The following is a 14,959-nucleotide window of genomic DNA, read 5'->3' as shown; positions in this document are numbered from 1 at the left end:
TTATTATAAAGTAGCTTGAAAAAACTATTTGAAAAATGCAATCATTAAAATAATTTTATTTACATACAGAGATTTCTAAGATGTAATATTAGTAAAACAAAGGCAAGTTTTATGTTATTTATAATCTGATTTTTCTAATAATCACTGACAACTAAACCTGCTTTATACATGGAAAAACATATTGTTAAAAAAAGAAAATATTTGGTTTTTAAGAACTATGTGTTGAGGCCATAGCAATTTTTTATATATATATCAATCTTTCTCTTTTGGATTTTACAGTTTAGTGGGCACAACAAACAATTTTACCAAATGGGGTATCATGATAGGAAAGCGAAATGTGCTTTATAATTACAGAGCAGGAATATTTATTCTAGTCTAGAGGGTTAGGGAAAGCATCCTTAAGAAAAAAATTTTTTAATGAGATTTGATAAATATTTAGTTAGGGGAAAATACAGAGAAGAGAAAGGGTGTTAAAGGGTGAGAGAAATATCTGCAAACATCAGGTATGAAAGCTAGAACAGGCCTTCTGAGAAATGAAGAAAACAAAACAAGCAAAACAAAACAATTGGTATGTACAGAGTGTATAGCAAAGTGGATAAAGGTGACAGAAAACACATCTGGAGATGAGAACAAGATTATGGATAATGCATAAATAAGGCTAGAGAGTCCAAGGAAATAGAATAACAATAAAAGTAACGATTCTTTTAAAAAAGAATATTATCCCCTTTTAATAGAAGTGGCTTAGATTAAACACACACACACACACACACACACACACACAATTTGCCCAATATAACAAATTTGCATGAGACCAAGCCTGGTTTATAAGACTTTAGATTCATGGTTCTTATGCACTGTACCTGGTTGAAGATTTTTAAGCTAAGAAGTAATATGACTCGATTTGTGATATAGAAAAATCAGCTTCTTTAGTATGGAAAATTGTTTGGAGTAGAACAAGAGGGAGGTAGGCATCAATTAGAAGATTGTTGCAGTGGTACAGATATGATGAACAAAACCTGGGTGGTTTTTGCCATAGAGATGGAGGCAGATGGATGGGTGGGGGAGATATTTCAGAGAAGAAAAGGCTGCATATGGTTATTTTAACATTGGGTAAAGGAGGAGTAAAGTATGAATCTCAAGTCTGTAATTTTGGCTACCATAAAAAATAGATTCAAATAGTCAAATTGTTCAAAGATGGAATGGGACACTAAAGAAATAGATGGAGTAAGAATGTATTGGGAATTGTGAAGTATATGATGGAAGAAAACAGAGCAGGCACAGGCTAGTAAAGACTCAAGTTTCAGAATAGTGTTAGGTTTGCAAAAACATTAGGATTTTTTCCAACTCAAAATTTCTGTAAATACATGATCCGTTTGTCTGTTTTAAATACTCAGTGAAAAATCTTCTATACTAAGAAGTTTACTTTTAAGATGGGAATGAATAGAAGGAAGATAATTTATGAAAAAAATCCTAATATTTTCATCAAATTATTTATATGACCAATGGAAAAGCCCTGTGTGTTTTATATCACTTGAAATTTCAAATGTCTATAAAATACATCAACTTCCAAAAAGTGAGAACATCCTGGTTGAAAGAGTACTCTCCCAAAGTCATGTAGAGAATAATCTATGAGATTAATATTCTGTCTCTGGTTGGTCTCTGATGACAGAGCCTGTGCATCTGCAAGTGATATTATACTGAAGGGAGGTAAAATCATTTAAAATTATGGTATATATCCTAAACTTATCATCATAATAAGGTCAGAAATTTCTCACATCACCTCTTTGAGTTTAGTGATTTTAGACGTAATCGAGTATATTAATATTTTACACTTAAGATTTATTAGACCAATGGATTTTTGTTGTTAATGTACTAGACATTTAAATCTTGGTAGCATTCTATTCAAAAATGTCTTGGAAATACTGTGTTTTGAGAAATATATATATATACTTTTTATTTTATTTCAAATGTAGTCTCATATAAATGTTTAAAAATTTTGAGAATGATCAAACTAAAATGTTTACTCTCTCCACAGTGAAAATTAAGATAACCATTGCAATCATTGTTTCAGTGATGTCATGTAGAGATAAATTAATATTTGCCAAAATTATTTTTTCTGTAATAACAGTGCATATATTTATAGAACTCTTCTTTTCTACCTCTCTGAAGCTTCACACTGACCAAGATAAAGGAGATGGAAATTTAAAATACATATTAACAGGAGATGGGGCTGGCAGTCTGTTCGTAATAGATGAAAACACAGGAGATATTCATGCGGCAAAGAAATTAGACAGAGAAGAAAAGTCCCTGTACATTCTTCGTGCCAAGGCTATAGACAGAAAGACCGGGCGGCAGGTGGAGCCTGAATCTGAATTTATAATTAAAATCCACGATATCAATGACAATGAACCAAAATTCACAAAAGACTTGTACACTGCCAGTGTTCCTGAAATGTCTGGAGTCGGTAGGTATATGTTAATCCATGTAAACTAAGTTTTTTATTTTATTTTATTTTTTGCTAAGGTAGTTATTATGGACATAAAGTTAGATGTGATCTCTTTCAAGATAAGAACTATAACTGAAACTACTATTTAGTGTTAGCTATCTCACTTCTAATTATTTTTGGTTGTATGTTTCTTAATGTTTCCTGCTATTTTGTAACTGACATCTAAAATGATTACTGAGAACAACTGTTCCATTGCATTTCAACAAACGTCTTTACCTTTACTCAAATGCCATTCAAATGGCAGTCAAGTTTAATGTATTTTGGCCTGAAATGAAAGGAATATCAAATAGTGTCAGCAGTTTTAGACAGTTTTGTTTGCATTATTTTGCATAAAAACAATTAATGCTTGTAGTTGATAAATTTCTTTTGATCATCTCATTTGATCATTGAAACAACTTGATGTGGTAGGCATGGGAAATAGAACTTTAAATCCCCAATCTGTTAATTAGGAACCCTGGATTCAGAAAGATTAAGGAACTGAATTAAGATCAAATAACCTGGTAGCATAACAATATCCCAAGTCTTTTTAATATTATTTTAGCTATGTTCCATCCAGCAATGGTTTATCCTGAAAACTGAAAATAATCATTTCATTTTTTAAGGCTGCCCATAATTTTAAATGCCATTTGTTATTATGCAATGTTTTTATCTGTATATGTAACTACATTTAGCTATAATTATATGAAAGGTTTAGATTTGTTAATGAGATAAGAGCTGACTCTTAAATTATATTTCTAAAAAAATAAGTGATATAAACTTACTATAATATCCCAAACATGTAACTGATTTTGAAAAATTGACATTTAGTTGAACATTATTTCAAAATCAGTTATAAGTATATAACTTTGACATTATTGTAATTAATACATGGGTAAGTCAAATAATTTCTTAAAGAAGAAAAACATATCCACCTTTACTGAGTGATTGATATTAAATATGTATACACATAAAATATATGTCTAAATAAAAAGTATATGTATTTATATCCTGAAAATGTATTGTTCTTTTGTAACTCTCCTACCTGATTTAAAGGAAAATAAACGTATTATAGTTTTATAGATGTGATTTTCTCTGCTTTTACCTATACACATAATCATTTACAGAGAAATGTAAAGGGTGATACTTAGGAACTTTGTCAGGCTATGTGTAACCCATATATTAACAGCTAAAGCCTGTGCATAATCACATAATAAAGAATGCCTCCTCTCTAAATGAAGTAATGTACAATTATTGAATTCTAACCTTATTTTCATTATATTAGTGATTTTAATTTAAATCAAACACTTGAAAAACTACTATTATTAACTTTGAGGGTAAATGAAGTCTAATGGAATAAAATATAAAAATTCTTTATTCCCATTTTATCCTTCTTTCCAACATTGTAGTCCAATGTTCTCCTTTATACTGTCCCCCGCTACGTGATTATTTTTGTCTTAATATATTTGTCTTTTCTTTTTCTGTCTCACCAAATCCTCTCCTTGCTTTTTCCCTCTGCCTCTGCTTCTTTCTATCAAATACGCCATATTTCATTTTGGTTCAGACATATTCCTCCCCATCCCTTTTACTGGTAGTTAAAATCAAATGACTCCAATGAACTCTTTAAATCTGAAACACATTAGCATATTCTGATCAGAACACTTAATCTGGATGATACATGAGAATATATAGTGAAAGAAAATGAGATACACTTTGAATTAGGTATTTATAGCAGATTCCTACATTTTATGTTTTCCATTTTTTGTGGTCATTATACTTTGATTAAAGATTATCTATTATTTTTCTATATTTGCATGCATTCATCTCCCTCAAGGCAAATTCCTATTGTGCAATTTTGGAGGTTTCTCATTGACTGGGTAGGTCCCTCAAAAACTGATTCAGTTCCCCTCCCACACTGTCTGCCCAACAAGGAATCTATCTGTAGTTTTTCACAGATCACACAAGTAACTCACCATTGAATGCTTCATGTCCTAAACTAGGCCCTTTCTTAGAGGTACACTGCCTGTAGATTCAAATATGTGTCTAATCATATGTCTAGACAGGCCATTTAATACAGTATTTAGAATGAAGCTTCTTCATACTGGCTAGATTGAATCCCATCCTATCACCTACTAGCTGTGGAATCATGAGCAACCTCTATATGCTCCAAGGCCTGCATCCCATGTTTATCATGAGAGTAAAATAATAATACAAATCAACTGCTGAGAACTCTGCCTAGTCTACGTTAAGCAATTTATAAATGTTAGATCTTGTTATGACTTTGAACTAGAAACTCTACTGGGCTTTAGAGATAAAATGTTGAACAAAAGCAGACATAGCCCTTTCCTTTGGAGAGTTTACATCACACAAAACCTACATATAACAAATGACATAAATTTGTCATTCAGCCTTCACTATATTTTACTTAATATTTGTTTAATTAAAAAGTAAATACTGGGCTTCCCTGGTGGCGCAGTGGTTGAGAGTCCGCCTGCCGATGCAGGGGACACGGGTTCGTGCCCCGGTCTGGGAAGATCCCACATGCCGCGGAGCGGCTAGGCCTGTGAGCCATGGCCGCTGAGCCTGCGCATCCAGAGCCTGTGCTCTGCCACAGGACAGGCCACAACAGTGAGAGGCCCGCGTACCGCAAAAAAAAAAAAAAAAAGTAAATACTTTTAAATTATTTGAGAATAAATGAAGCATATATAGCTCAGAAAATTTAGAGGGATATAAAAATCAAAGTGGTGTATTTCCTTTTATTCTGTCTTTATAAGCGAATATTTATAAAATTAGTACAAAACACATAAACCATTTTCTATCTAATTTTATTACTAAATAGTATGAACTGTAAAATGTCCTTATATTTAAGGAAAAATCTAGCCATTCCTTAGAGTTCAACACACTACATATTTTTCTTTTTCTCATTTTGCTATTATAAATAACGTATCAGTGATATGCTACCAGTGTTTATTAGTGTTTAACAACATTCTAATTATTACCATGATTCTGAGAGGGGGAACAGTATTTTATATGGGTATTTGTAGCATTTTAGCCACATTATAGGATTGATTTCCATTCTTTAATTTCTTTATTATTTTTAGGCAAGTATTTTCAGGTAGGTTCGAAGATCATATACCCATGATAAAGAGCAAATGATCAAAACCAAATTTAACAACAAAAATATTATTAAAAGTGTCAAAAAAGGATAAAGGTGTGTTTTTACCTGTGTCCATTATGAAATGATAGCCACAGCCAAAGAAAAATGAGTCTGGTAACAAAAGAAATGTCATGAAATCAATGAATTAACTACTTGCATTTAGCATCTTGGTTATGCTTAATAATTCATATTTCAAATAACCTTCAAGTATGAAAACAATTATTAATCTATGTTCACATAAGATTATATAAATATAAATCTGAAAACCACTCTAGTTGAACATTATTGTGGGATGGAAATCTCTTCTGCTTTGGTCTAACTGGGACACGAGTGGATTTTTTTAAATGATAAAACAGTACACCTGGGACTGACTGAGTAAATTGTACTGTGTCCTCTCACAGGACATATCAATTCCATTGCAGCTGAGGAAACAGAGGCTTCAAGAGGAAGAGCTCAAGTTCTCATCTTACACTAATTAATTTTGAGAAAACATAAAAATACTTCCTAAATTCATATATTCAAATATACTGATGGAAAATAAAGCTGTTAGTTTAATCTTAATGTTCAATATATTAATTTCTAGAATCTGCATAAGCAAATATATGCAAATTTTGAGAAACATTCATTACAACTCAATTAGACAAGCTATGCGTGTGTAATGTATGCTGGATATTAAAGTAGGTTACAGAGCCAACATGGAACTCACTTTTTCTAAAGAATTTTAAAATCTATGTAAGTATCAGAGTCAACATTTTGAAAAATTGTGTGTACTATACTAGAAAATGTCCTACAAACTCATTTTGCTCAAGGAATACATGGTAGGCTTTAGTTAATGGTAGTTTTAGAATCATGGCTTGAATCTTTATAGAGTTCTAGAAAATATAAGAAAGGTCCATCAATATATTACATTACCTTTAGCTCCTAAAACTAGCTCCTTTAAAGCTCTTTTATCTTTTAAAACATAATTATATGTGACAAAGTTAAGAAAAAATAATTTAATTTTTATAAAATAAAATTAAACTGAGAGTATTGGTAAATTATAGTATTGCATGTGAGACAATTATACACTTTCTTAACTCTGGAGGGGTATATCTGCTGATCTACATATGTGTAGCAAATAATACACAGCATATCAATAGGTATAATTATATATGACTATGTTAACTACATTACAATGAGAGGCACAGATACAATAATCATATATATCTTGCATACCAAAAATTTTGGCAATTTTACCTTTTGTGTCTTGATATAAACAGGGCCTCTTTATTTTCAATTTACATTATTTAGTTAATTTATCAGAATAAAAAGCAGCAGGAGTGCTTTCAATGTTGGATTTATCTTTGAATTCACATTTCCAGTTAGCAATAAATGTATTAATTGAAAATTGTATGTGTACTGTATTCAGTGAAAAATTGTTTTCTGTCACAGTATTTTCAACCAATTAGTGCATATTCATCTTTATGATAAATTTTGCTTTTGACATTTTTAGATAGCTCAATAATAGTAACAATATTATTAAGGAATATTTAAATTTAAAAAAATGAAAGATAAGTGATTTTTAGCAGCATAATTTAAACAAATTTCTTGAAACATGTACCATGGTTTAACACACCACATTCCCAGTAATATGGTTTCATAAAGATAGCTTCAAATTTCTAAGTACTTAAGTGTCTGTGTTTGGGCGCGGATTCATGTAGGTACATCTGTTATACAAGTGACTGCAACAGATGCAGATGACGCCAACTATGGAAATAGTGCCAAAGTGGTCTACAGCATATTGCAAGGACAGCCATATTTTTCAGTGGACCCAGAATCAGGTAACAACATCAAATACTTGGTCTTTTTCTCATTATGCAATACATCTGGATGCACATTTATAGATTTTCTATATTTAAAAAGCTATTAAGTATCATGTTTTTATTTATTCCTTATATTGATAGTTATTCCATGGATACAGAAGCAGAATTCCTATTATTTAAAAAGATTTGAATCCTTAGCCCTTTAGACTAGTATTTATTGAGTTTAAATTTATTACATTAAATACAAAATTTCACAGAGATTCAACACATTACATGTCTTAGGAAATACTCAAAACCAAAAAAAAAGTGAAAATCATCAAAATTAAGCTTATTCATCTAAAGACTTCTGACTAAAGTTAGTTTTTCTAGTCAAAAGGATAATTAAATTGATCTAGCAAAAATTTTTTCCTGAACAACAGCCCATGGAAGAATTTTTTTCTGTTCCATGAATTATGTTAAATTGGTTACGTATGGATTGAAAGACTTATCTAGGTACACTGACATCTTATCATCTGTTTGTTCTGATTAATGTCTGTAAAATGGATCTTGCATGGCTTAATTTTAAAACACAATGATTGAACTGCAAAATATTTGTCTATTTTTTCCAAAAGGCATAATAAAAACTGCATTACCAGACATGAGCAGAGAAAATAGAGAGCAGTACCAAGTGGTTATACAAGCCAAAGACATGGGTGGCCAGATGGGAGGCCTTTCTGGAACCACCACAGTGAACATCACTCTGACAGACGTCAACAACAATCCTCCTCGATTTCCCCAGAGTAAGAGAGGTTTCAGTGATACCATGTGGAAAGTTTCTCAAACACACTATGAACAGTTTAATACTTTTACTAGTAGTTTCACTACTAGTTTATGGATAAAGATGAATCCACAACCCCTCCTCCCACAGAATATCACAATTTCCCACAAATTAATTAACAGTGACTAGGATCATTTCATCATTGAGTAGGTAATGGAGAAAACAAGGAAATGAGGTTCTTTTTGGCAACTTTAATTATCTTCTTCTACCTTTTGAAGAGTTATAAAATTTTCCGGACTACCTTTCCCAACATTTCCTATGATCATCTAGTTCTTTTTCTTATTTATTTCCTGGTTATGAGTGTGGACTCTCAAGTCTGACCACCAGGCTGCAAATCCCATGTCTATCACTTGTCTTGCCTCAGTTCTCTTGTTTGTATGTAAGAATTATAATCCCTTATTTAATCAATTCTAAAACACAGGTTTGTTGATGTTTTAACGTCTCTGAAATCAGATACTATATTAAAATCAATGCAAGTTAGTTTAATTGGCCACATTTTTCTTTCTTACTGGCCCATAGTCTCATGAAATAACTTGGTTGTGATGGCATCTGAGATATGTTAGAGTTTTCTGGTATCTGTTACCTACCTGTGATGATTAAATCAGTTAACAGCCTTTCAGTTGTCACGATTTCTATGTTAAACTATGGATTCTTTGCAAGCCATGAGGTCCTACAAAAACAGACTAATTCTCTGCTGAAAATATTTCTATGTTGCAGCAAATAAAATTATAAGAAGTCCTATCTTGAAATGTTCTGTTAAGGGCCCTGAAATTTCAATTTATAACATTGATTCCAATATAGTAAAGCATTTTTTCAAGCTAATCAAATTTGAAATACTTGATGATACAGCTCTAGATGGTGGACATGTACAAATGACAAATATTAAAAAATAAACTTTGCTGAGAATATAAATAATAAGACTAATTAACATAAATCTAAACTTTGCATTCAGGTTCCTTAAACATAAACTGAAAAAGTATGATGTGATGAATTCTCAAATGACTTGCCACTCTATAATTTTATGATCTATTATAATCTCAGCAGAAGGTTTGGAACTCTAATAGTAATAGTAAAAATGTTCTTGAACTAAGAACTGGGCTAAGCATGTTAAAGACGTCATTTCATGGAATCTTCATAACAAACCTACGAGTTAATAGCTATCATCATCTCTATTTTATAGATGTGTAAATTAAGGGTTAGAGAATTTAACTAACTTGCCTAGTGATGAAAATTCAAATCCAGGGCAGTTGGATTTAGAAGTCCCTCTTCTTAACCACCAAGCAAATTGGAAAGAGAACAGACTTTGAAGTCAGGAAGACTTAGTTTTGCCTTCTGCTTTTCCCAGCTTTAAAGGATGATTTCCTTGAGCCTTATCTGAGGATAATACACCTGCCTTCATTCTATAAGGACTAATGTTAGAATTAAATAAACTAACATAGAGGGCCTTTGGCCTTATATAGATTTCAACATACAGTAAATGTTTAAAAACATTTCTAACTTTCATTAACATTTTTTGTGATATTTTCCTATCATCTCTTAAATAAATCCTCACAAACTAAAATGCTTTCATGAACAGGACAATGTAATGGCTGAAACTGCAGGAGACAGAAACATTCATATCCCGCTTAAAGACATTAACAAGCAAAAAAAAAAAAAGAAAGAAAGAAAGAACTTGCTGTGTGTGGATTTCTTTTTTTCTATCCCTGAGTTAGAATATAAGAATAATGCATGTTCTAAATCATTTAGTATAAGTAAAGATGTGTAATGACAATGTTGAATGCTTCAGATAAGCAGTAAATTATTGTTGTCCTTGCCCTCTTAAGTCAAAAGTTCTGGATTCTAATATCAGGACTACCATCTATTATCTAAATAACCTTGAGACATTCACTTAATCTTTCTGGAACATATATTTCTCATTTACAAAATGAGAGTACTCTGCCTTTATAAATTATTTTTCTAACTTAATAAATCTATAATTTTTTATGGCTTACAGTTCAATATGATGAAAAACTCTAATTTGAAATTAATTTATTTAAGTAAAAAAGGCAGACAAAATGAAAGATTTTTGTTATCTAAAGATGAAACAGCTTTGATTTAATTTTCAGGTACGTATCAATTTTATTCTCCTGAGTCTGTACCTCTTGGAACTCATCTTGGAAGGATAAAAGCCAATGACCCTGATGTGGGGGAAAATGCTGAGATGGAATACAGCATTGCTGAAGGAGACGGAGCAGACATGTTTGATGTCATCACTGACAAGGATACACAGGAAGGGATTATAACTGTCAAACAGGTTTCTTCTTGCTGTCTTCATTTCCTCATTGAGTGCTTTATAGTTTATTTTTGCTTTTCAAGGAAGAAAAGCCTAGGATTTATTTTTCCCATCCTTTACATGCTTCTATCCTTCATATAAGTGGGAACAGTTGCGATTTCACTTCAAATAAGTTAAGCATCTTTATCATTGACACTTAAAAACTGATATAAAACCTCAACAGCTTGTGCTTATAGTAGACAACAATCAAACAAGGATTAGATACTCTCAAAAGTCTTTGTTTTATATTTCTCCATGGTATTATTTCATTCACTGTTTAAAATATTTAAATTGTTAAGTGTGATGGTTTATTAAAATAGATGAAGCCTGAAGATGCTTGATTTTTAAAGCAGTGGAGAACATTATAAAGTGTTACACAGAATAATCAAGCTAAATACTGATTACTTTATATCACCCTAATTTCCCTGCTTTCATTCACATCTTTTTTTCCACAGTGGTCAGATTAATAATTTTTTTTTCTTTTTAAAACAGTTTTAGAACTGTAGGACTTAAGGAAGCAACTTATGTGAATGGTTTGTTAAATCTCAATTTTATGTTTCTGCTGATTTAAAATTTTTATAACTTTAATAATAATAATATAGTAATAAATAGCCTATGTATTTACTAGCTAATACTTCATTTACCTATGACTACCAAAATGTAAAATGCATTACTAAGTGTGAATCAATCTTAATGTGTATACTATTATATTGAATTACTCCTTATAAGTGTGTAAGGCAAAAAAAATTTCCTAAATTATTTGTTATACCCATGAAGCAATAATTGGGAAAGTTATTTAACCAGAATTACTGGGACTATTAAGAGAGGTGGCTATTAAATTTTGAAATTGTCTTCCATTTTTATGTCTGCTATATTATACTAATTTTTCTTATTTTATTTAACTTCAGAATTTAGATTATGAAAGCAAAATGCTGTACACTTTAAAAGTGGATGCAAGTAACACTCACCCTGATCCACGATTCCTGTACCTGGGACCTTTCAAAGACACAGCTGTGGTCAAAATATCTGTGGAAGATATGGATGAGCCTCCTGTGTTCAGTAAAATTTTTTACTTGATAGAAGTAGATGAAGATGTAAAGGAAGGCAGCATCATTGGACAGGTTACAGCATATGACCCAGATGCCATGAACAATTTAATAAAGTAAGTATTTTGAGAAAACTTAAGTTTGAAGAAAAATGATAACCTATTTATAAGCTGTGTGAAAAAAAATGTACCATGTATGATCAAGTACAGCAATACAACCAAACACTTCCATAGCACAGACTTTTAGCTGGGCAGTCTTCTAAGTGCTCTGGATATATTATTTCATTTGACTCTTATCACATATTACAAGGTAGCTCCTGTTATTATATCTTTTGTAAATGATAAGACTAAGGTACCGAACATTTAAATAACTTGCCAAATAATTAGTCACTGGCAAAGCTGGGTTTGAGGTTCAGGCTGTCTGGCTCCAGTGTCCATGATTCTAATCCCTTAGTTATTGATGTAATTCTTGTCTCATTGCCCTTCTTTGATAAATCATAGTTCGAATAATAAGATATCGAAACAAATACATTTGAAAACAAGTTCTTCTAGAAAAGCTTAAGAGATACCTTGAAAACTGATGAAAAACATCTTTTGAAAATAGTCCCTAGGCACATTTTACATCAAAATTTTTGAGAAGCAAAATATCAATTATATTCCATTAATAAAACAGAGAATTGGTAAAATGAGTGATATTTGAGAACAGTAAAACTATTAAAAATTGGTATACTGCAGAATAGTGTAATACTTTCCCAAAATTTGAATATTGTATTAACCATTTAAAAGTTTTCAAATATGCCAGAAACTATGCTTAAGGAGAATATAAATATAGTTGTGACATAAATGGATGAATAGGATGGGTGGATGAAGATGGGTAGGTATGTTGATGAAGACAAAAGAGACAGACAAATAATATATTATCTGTTAATGTGTGTGGCTAGTAAAATACCTAAAATTATGCTTTGTTTAAAATTTAATTTTTTATCCAACAAGGACCGACTGTATAGCATATGGAACTGTACTAAATATCTTGTAATAACCTGTAATGGAAGAGAATGTAAAAAAAATTATATATTTATATGTACATATAACTGAATCATTTTGCTGTATACCTAAAACTAACACAATATTGTAGTAAATAAACTATATTTCAATAAATTTTTTGATCAAATTTAATTTTTAATTAAGGAAAATAAATGGTTAAATATTTATTGGGAATGCCCAGATTTCCTGGAATTCATGTCATACCATCACATAGAAAATCAGTAAGCACAATACTAAGTATATAGGTATTAAATTTAGTTTAAAATGTAATAACTATTCATGTTAATTTACAAAGCAACGTTTGTTGAACTAAATATGCCCTAATTTATATTTAATTTGTTGGTCAATTAATATATTTTTAAAATAAAGAAAGTTTGTGAAATTTTAATCTGTAGTTAGTACTCAGAGTTTAGCTTGAAATATTTGGTTAGTTTTAGGTTAATTAGAATAGAATTGACTTAACTTTCTCTTTTAAATAAATGTTCAGGTTTAAATTATATATTTTGTATATTGTTAATTAATTTAAAAACATGACTTATAATGATACCAATGCATAAAAGATTATTTTACTGACACTTTTGTATCAGCATACATGAAATGGATTAATTTAAAATTTTCATATTATATAAAACAAAACTCCTAAAATGAAATAAATAAGTAATCTAGTTTTCCAGTGGTCTACACATATGTTCCAGCATTTTTATATCCAAAATGTTTATTTATTTATCTTTTACTGAAATTGAGTGTGGCTGATTGGTTTTGGCAACTCTTATATGTGCATTTTTTGTGTGTGTTCTTTGCAATATTGCAATAGAAATAAATCACCACTTATATTAAAAATGGATAAGGGAATGTCCATACCAATAGCTATAAATGCTCAGTAAGTATCTGTTCTTGATAGATTTTGCAATTTTCAAAAAATAGTAGTCAATGTCTTTTCTACTTCAATTGTGGCACCAGATTCATGACATGAGACAAATATTTTGCCTATCCTTTCCTCTATAAAATAATTATCATTTATTGAGCCCTTGCTATGAGCTGGACACTATCCAAAGAGCTTTATATTTATTAGATCATTTAAACCTCATCACAACATTATAAGGTGAGTATAACTGTTATCACCTACATTTTTTAAAAGTTTTATTTTATATTGGAGCAAAGTTGATTAACAATGTGTTAGTTTCAGTTGCACAGCAAAGTGATTCAGCTAGACATATTTATGTATCTATTATTTTTTCAAATTCTTTTCCCATTTTGGTTATTACAGAACACTCAGCCAAGTTTCCTGTGCTGTACAGTAGGTCCTGATTATCTAATTTTAAATACAGTAGTCAGGCTCACAGACTTAGAGAACGAACTTATGGTTAAACAGGGGGTAAGGGGGAGGAGGAGGGATAGATTGGCAGTTTGGAATTGACACGTACACCTACATTTTAAAAAAACATAAATTGAGATGCAAAGAGTTTAAGGAACTTTACTAAGGACACTGAACAAATAATTAGCAGACTGAGGTTTAAACTACTGATGATCTGAATGCACAGCCAATATATCTTTAGCAGATATATTTTGCTTTCTTACTGACCAAATTATTAATTAGAGATAATTAATATTGTTTCACATTCATAAACTGCTTTGACCGACCTCAGTGGTACAAAGCAAAGCCTCAAGAACAAAATTATACAAAAAGCAAAATATGGCTTTTGTCCCTCAGAATTTGGTCTAGTTTTTCATCATTTTTTCCATTTCCCACAATAGGCAATTTCTTTTTTTTCCTTCCAGCTTTATTGAGATATAATTGACATACAGCACTGTAAAAGTTTAAGGTGTACAGCATAATGATTTGATGCGCATACATCATGAAATGATTAATGCAATAAGTTTAGTGAGCATCTATCATCTCATATAGATACAAAGTTAAAGAAACAGAATTTTTTTTCCTTCTGAAGAGAACACTTAGGATTTACTCTTTAACAACACCTATATATAACATACAGCAGTGTTAATTATATTTATCATGATGTGTATTATATCAATATCACTAGTACTTATGTATAACTGAAAATTTGTACCTTTTGGCTGCCTTCATCCAATTCTCCCTCCACCTAGCCCCACCTCTGGTAACCACAAATATGATCTTTATGAGTTTGTTTTTGAAGTATAATTTTCTTACAACACTATGTTTTTTCCTGTTGAGCAACATAGTAATTCAAAATGTCTATACATTTCAAAATGATCACCATGATAAGTCTAGCTACCATCTGCCACCTTACAAAGGTATTACATAGTTATTAACTATATTCC

The 14,959-nt window shown here is 30.9% G+C and overlaps 1 protein-coding gene across 1 annotated transcript in view; it reads left to right on the top strand.

Annotated features, from left to right (window-relative positions):
- CDH9 (cadherin 9) overlaps window positions 1-14,959 on the top strand; it is a 78,635-nt gene that overhangs the window by 39,462 nt on the left and 24,214 nt on the right. The window contains exons 2-6 of the mRNA XM_022581437.2: window positions 2,170-2,464; window positions 7,340-7,459; window positions 8,053-8,220; window positions 10,364-10,551; window positions 11,478-11,731. Coding sequence (XP_022437145.2) covers window positions 2,170-2,464; window positions 7,340-7,459; window positions 8,053-8,220; window positions 10,364-10,551; window positions 11,478-11,731 — 1,025 coding nt within the window. The remainder of the gene's footprint in view (window positions 1-2,169; window positions 2,465-7,339; window positions 7,460-8,052; window positions 8,221-10,363; window positions 10,552-11,477; window positions 11,732-14,959) is intronic.

The sequence above is a fragment of the Delphinapterus leucas genome, chromosome 3 (assembly GCF_059928025.1).
Source record: "Delphinapterus leucas isolate spDelLeu-1000000601 "Yukka" chromosome 3, BTC_Dleu_Yukka2, whole genome shotgun sequence".
Classification (NCBI taxonomy): domain Eukaryota; kingdom Metazoa; phylum Chordata; class Mammalia; order Artiodactyla; family Monodontidae; genus Delphinapterus; species Delphinapterus leucas.
Note: the sequence above shows the minus strand (reverse complement) of the source record. Positions and strands in the feature narration are given on the sequence as shown.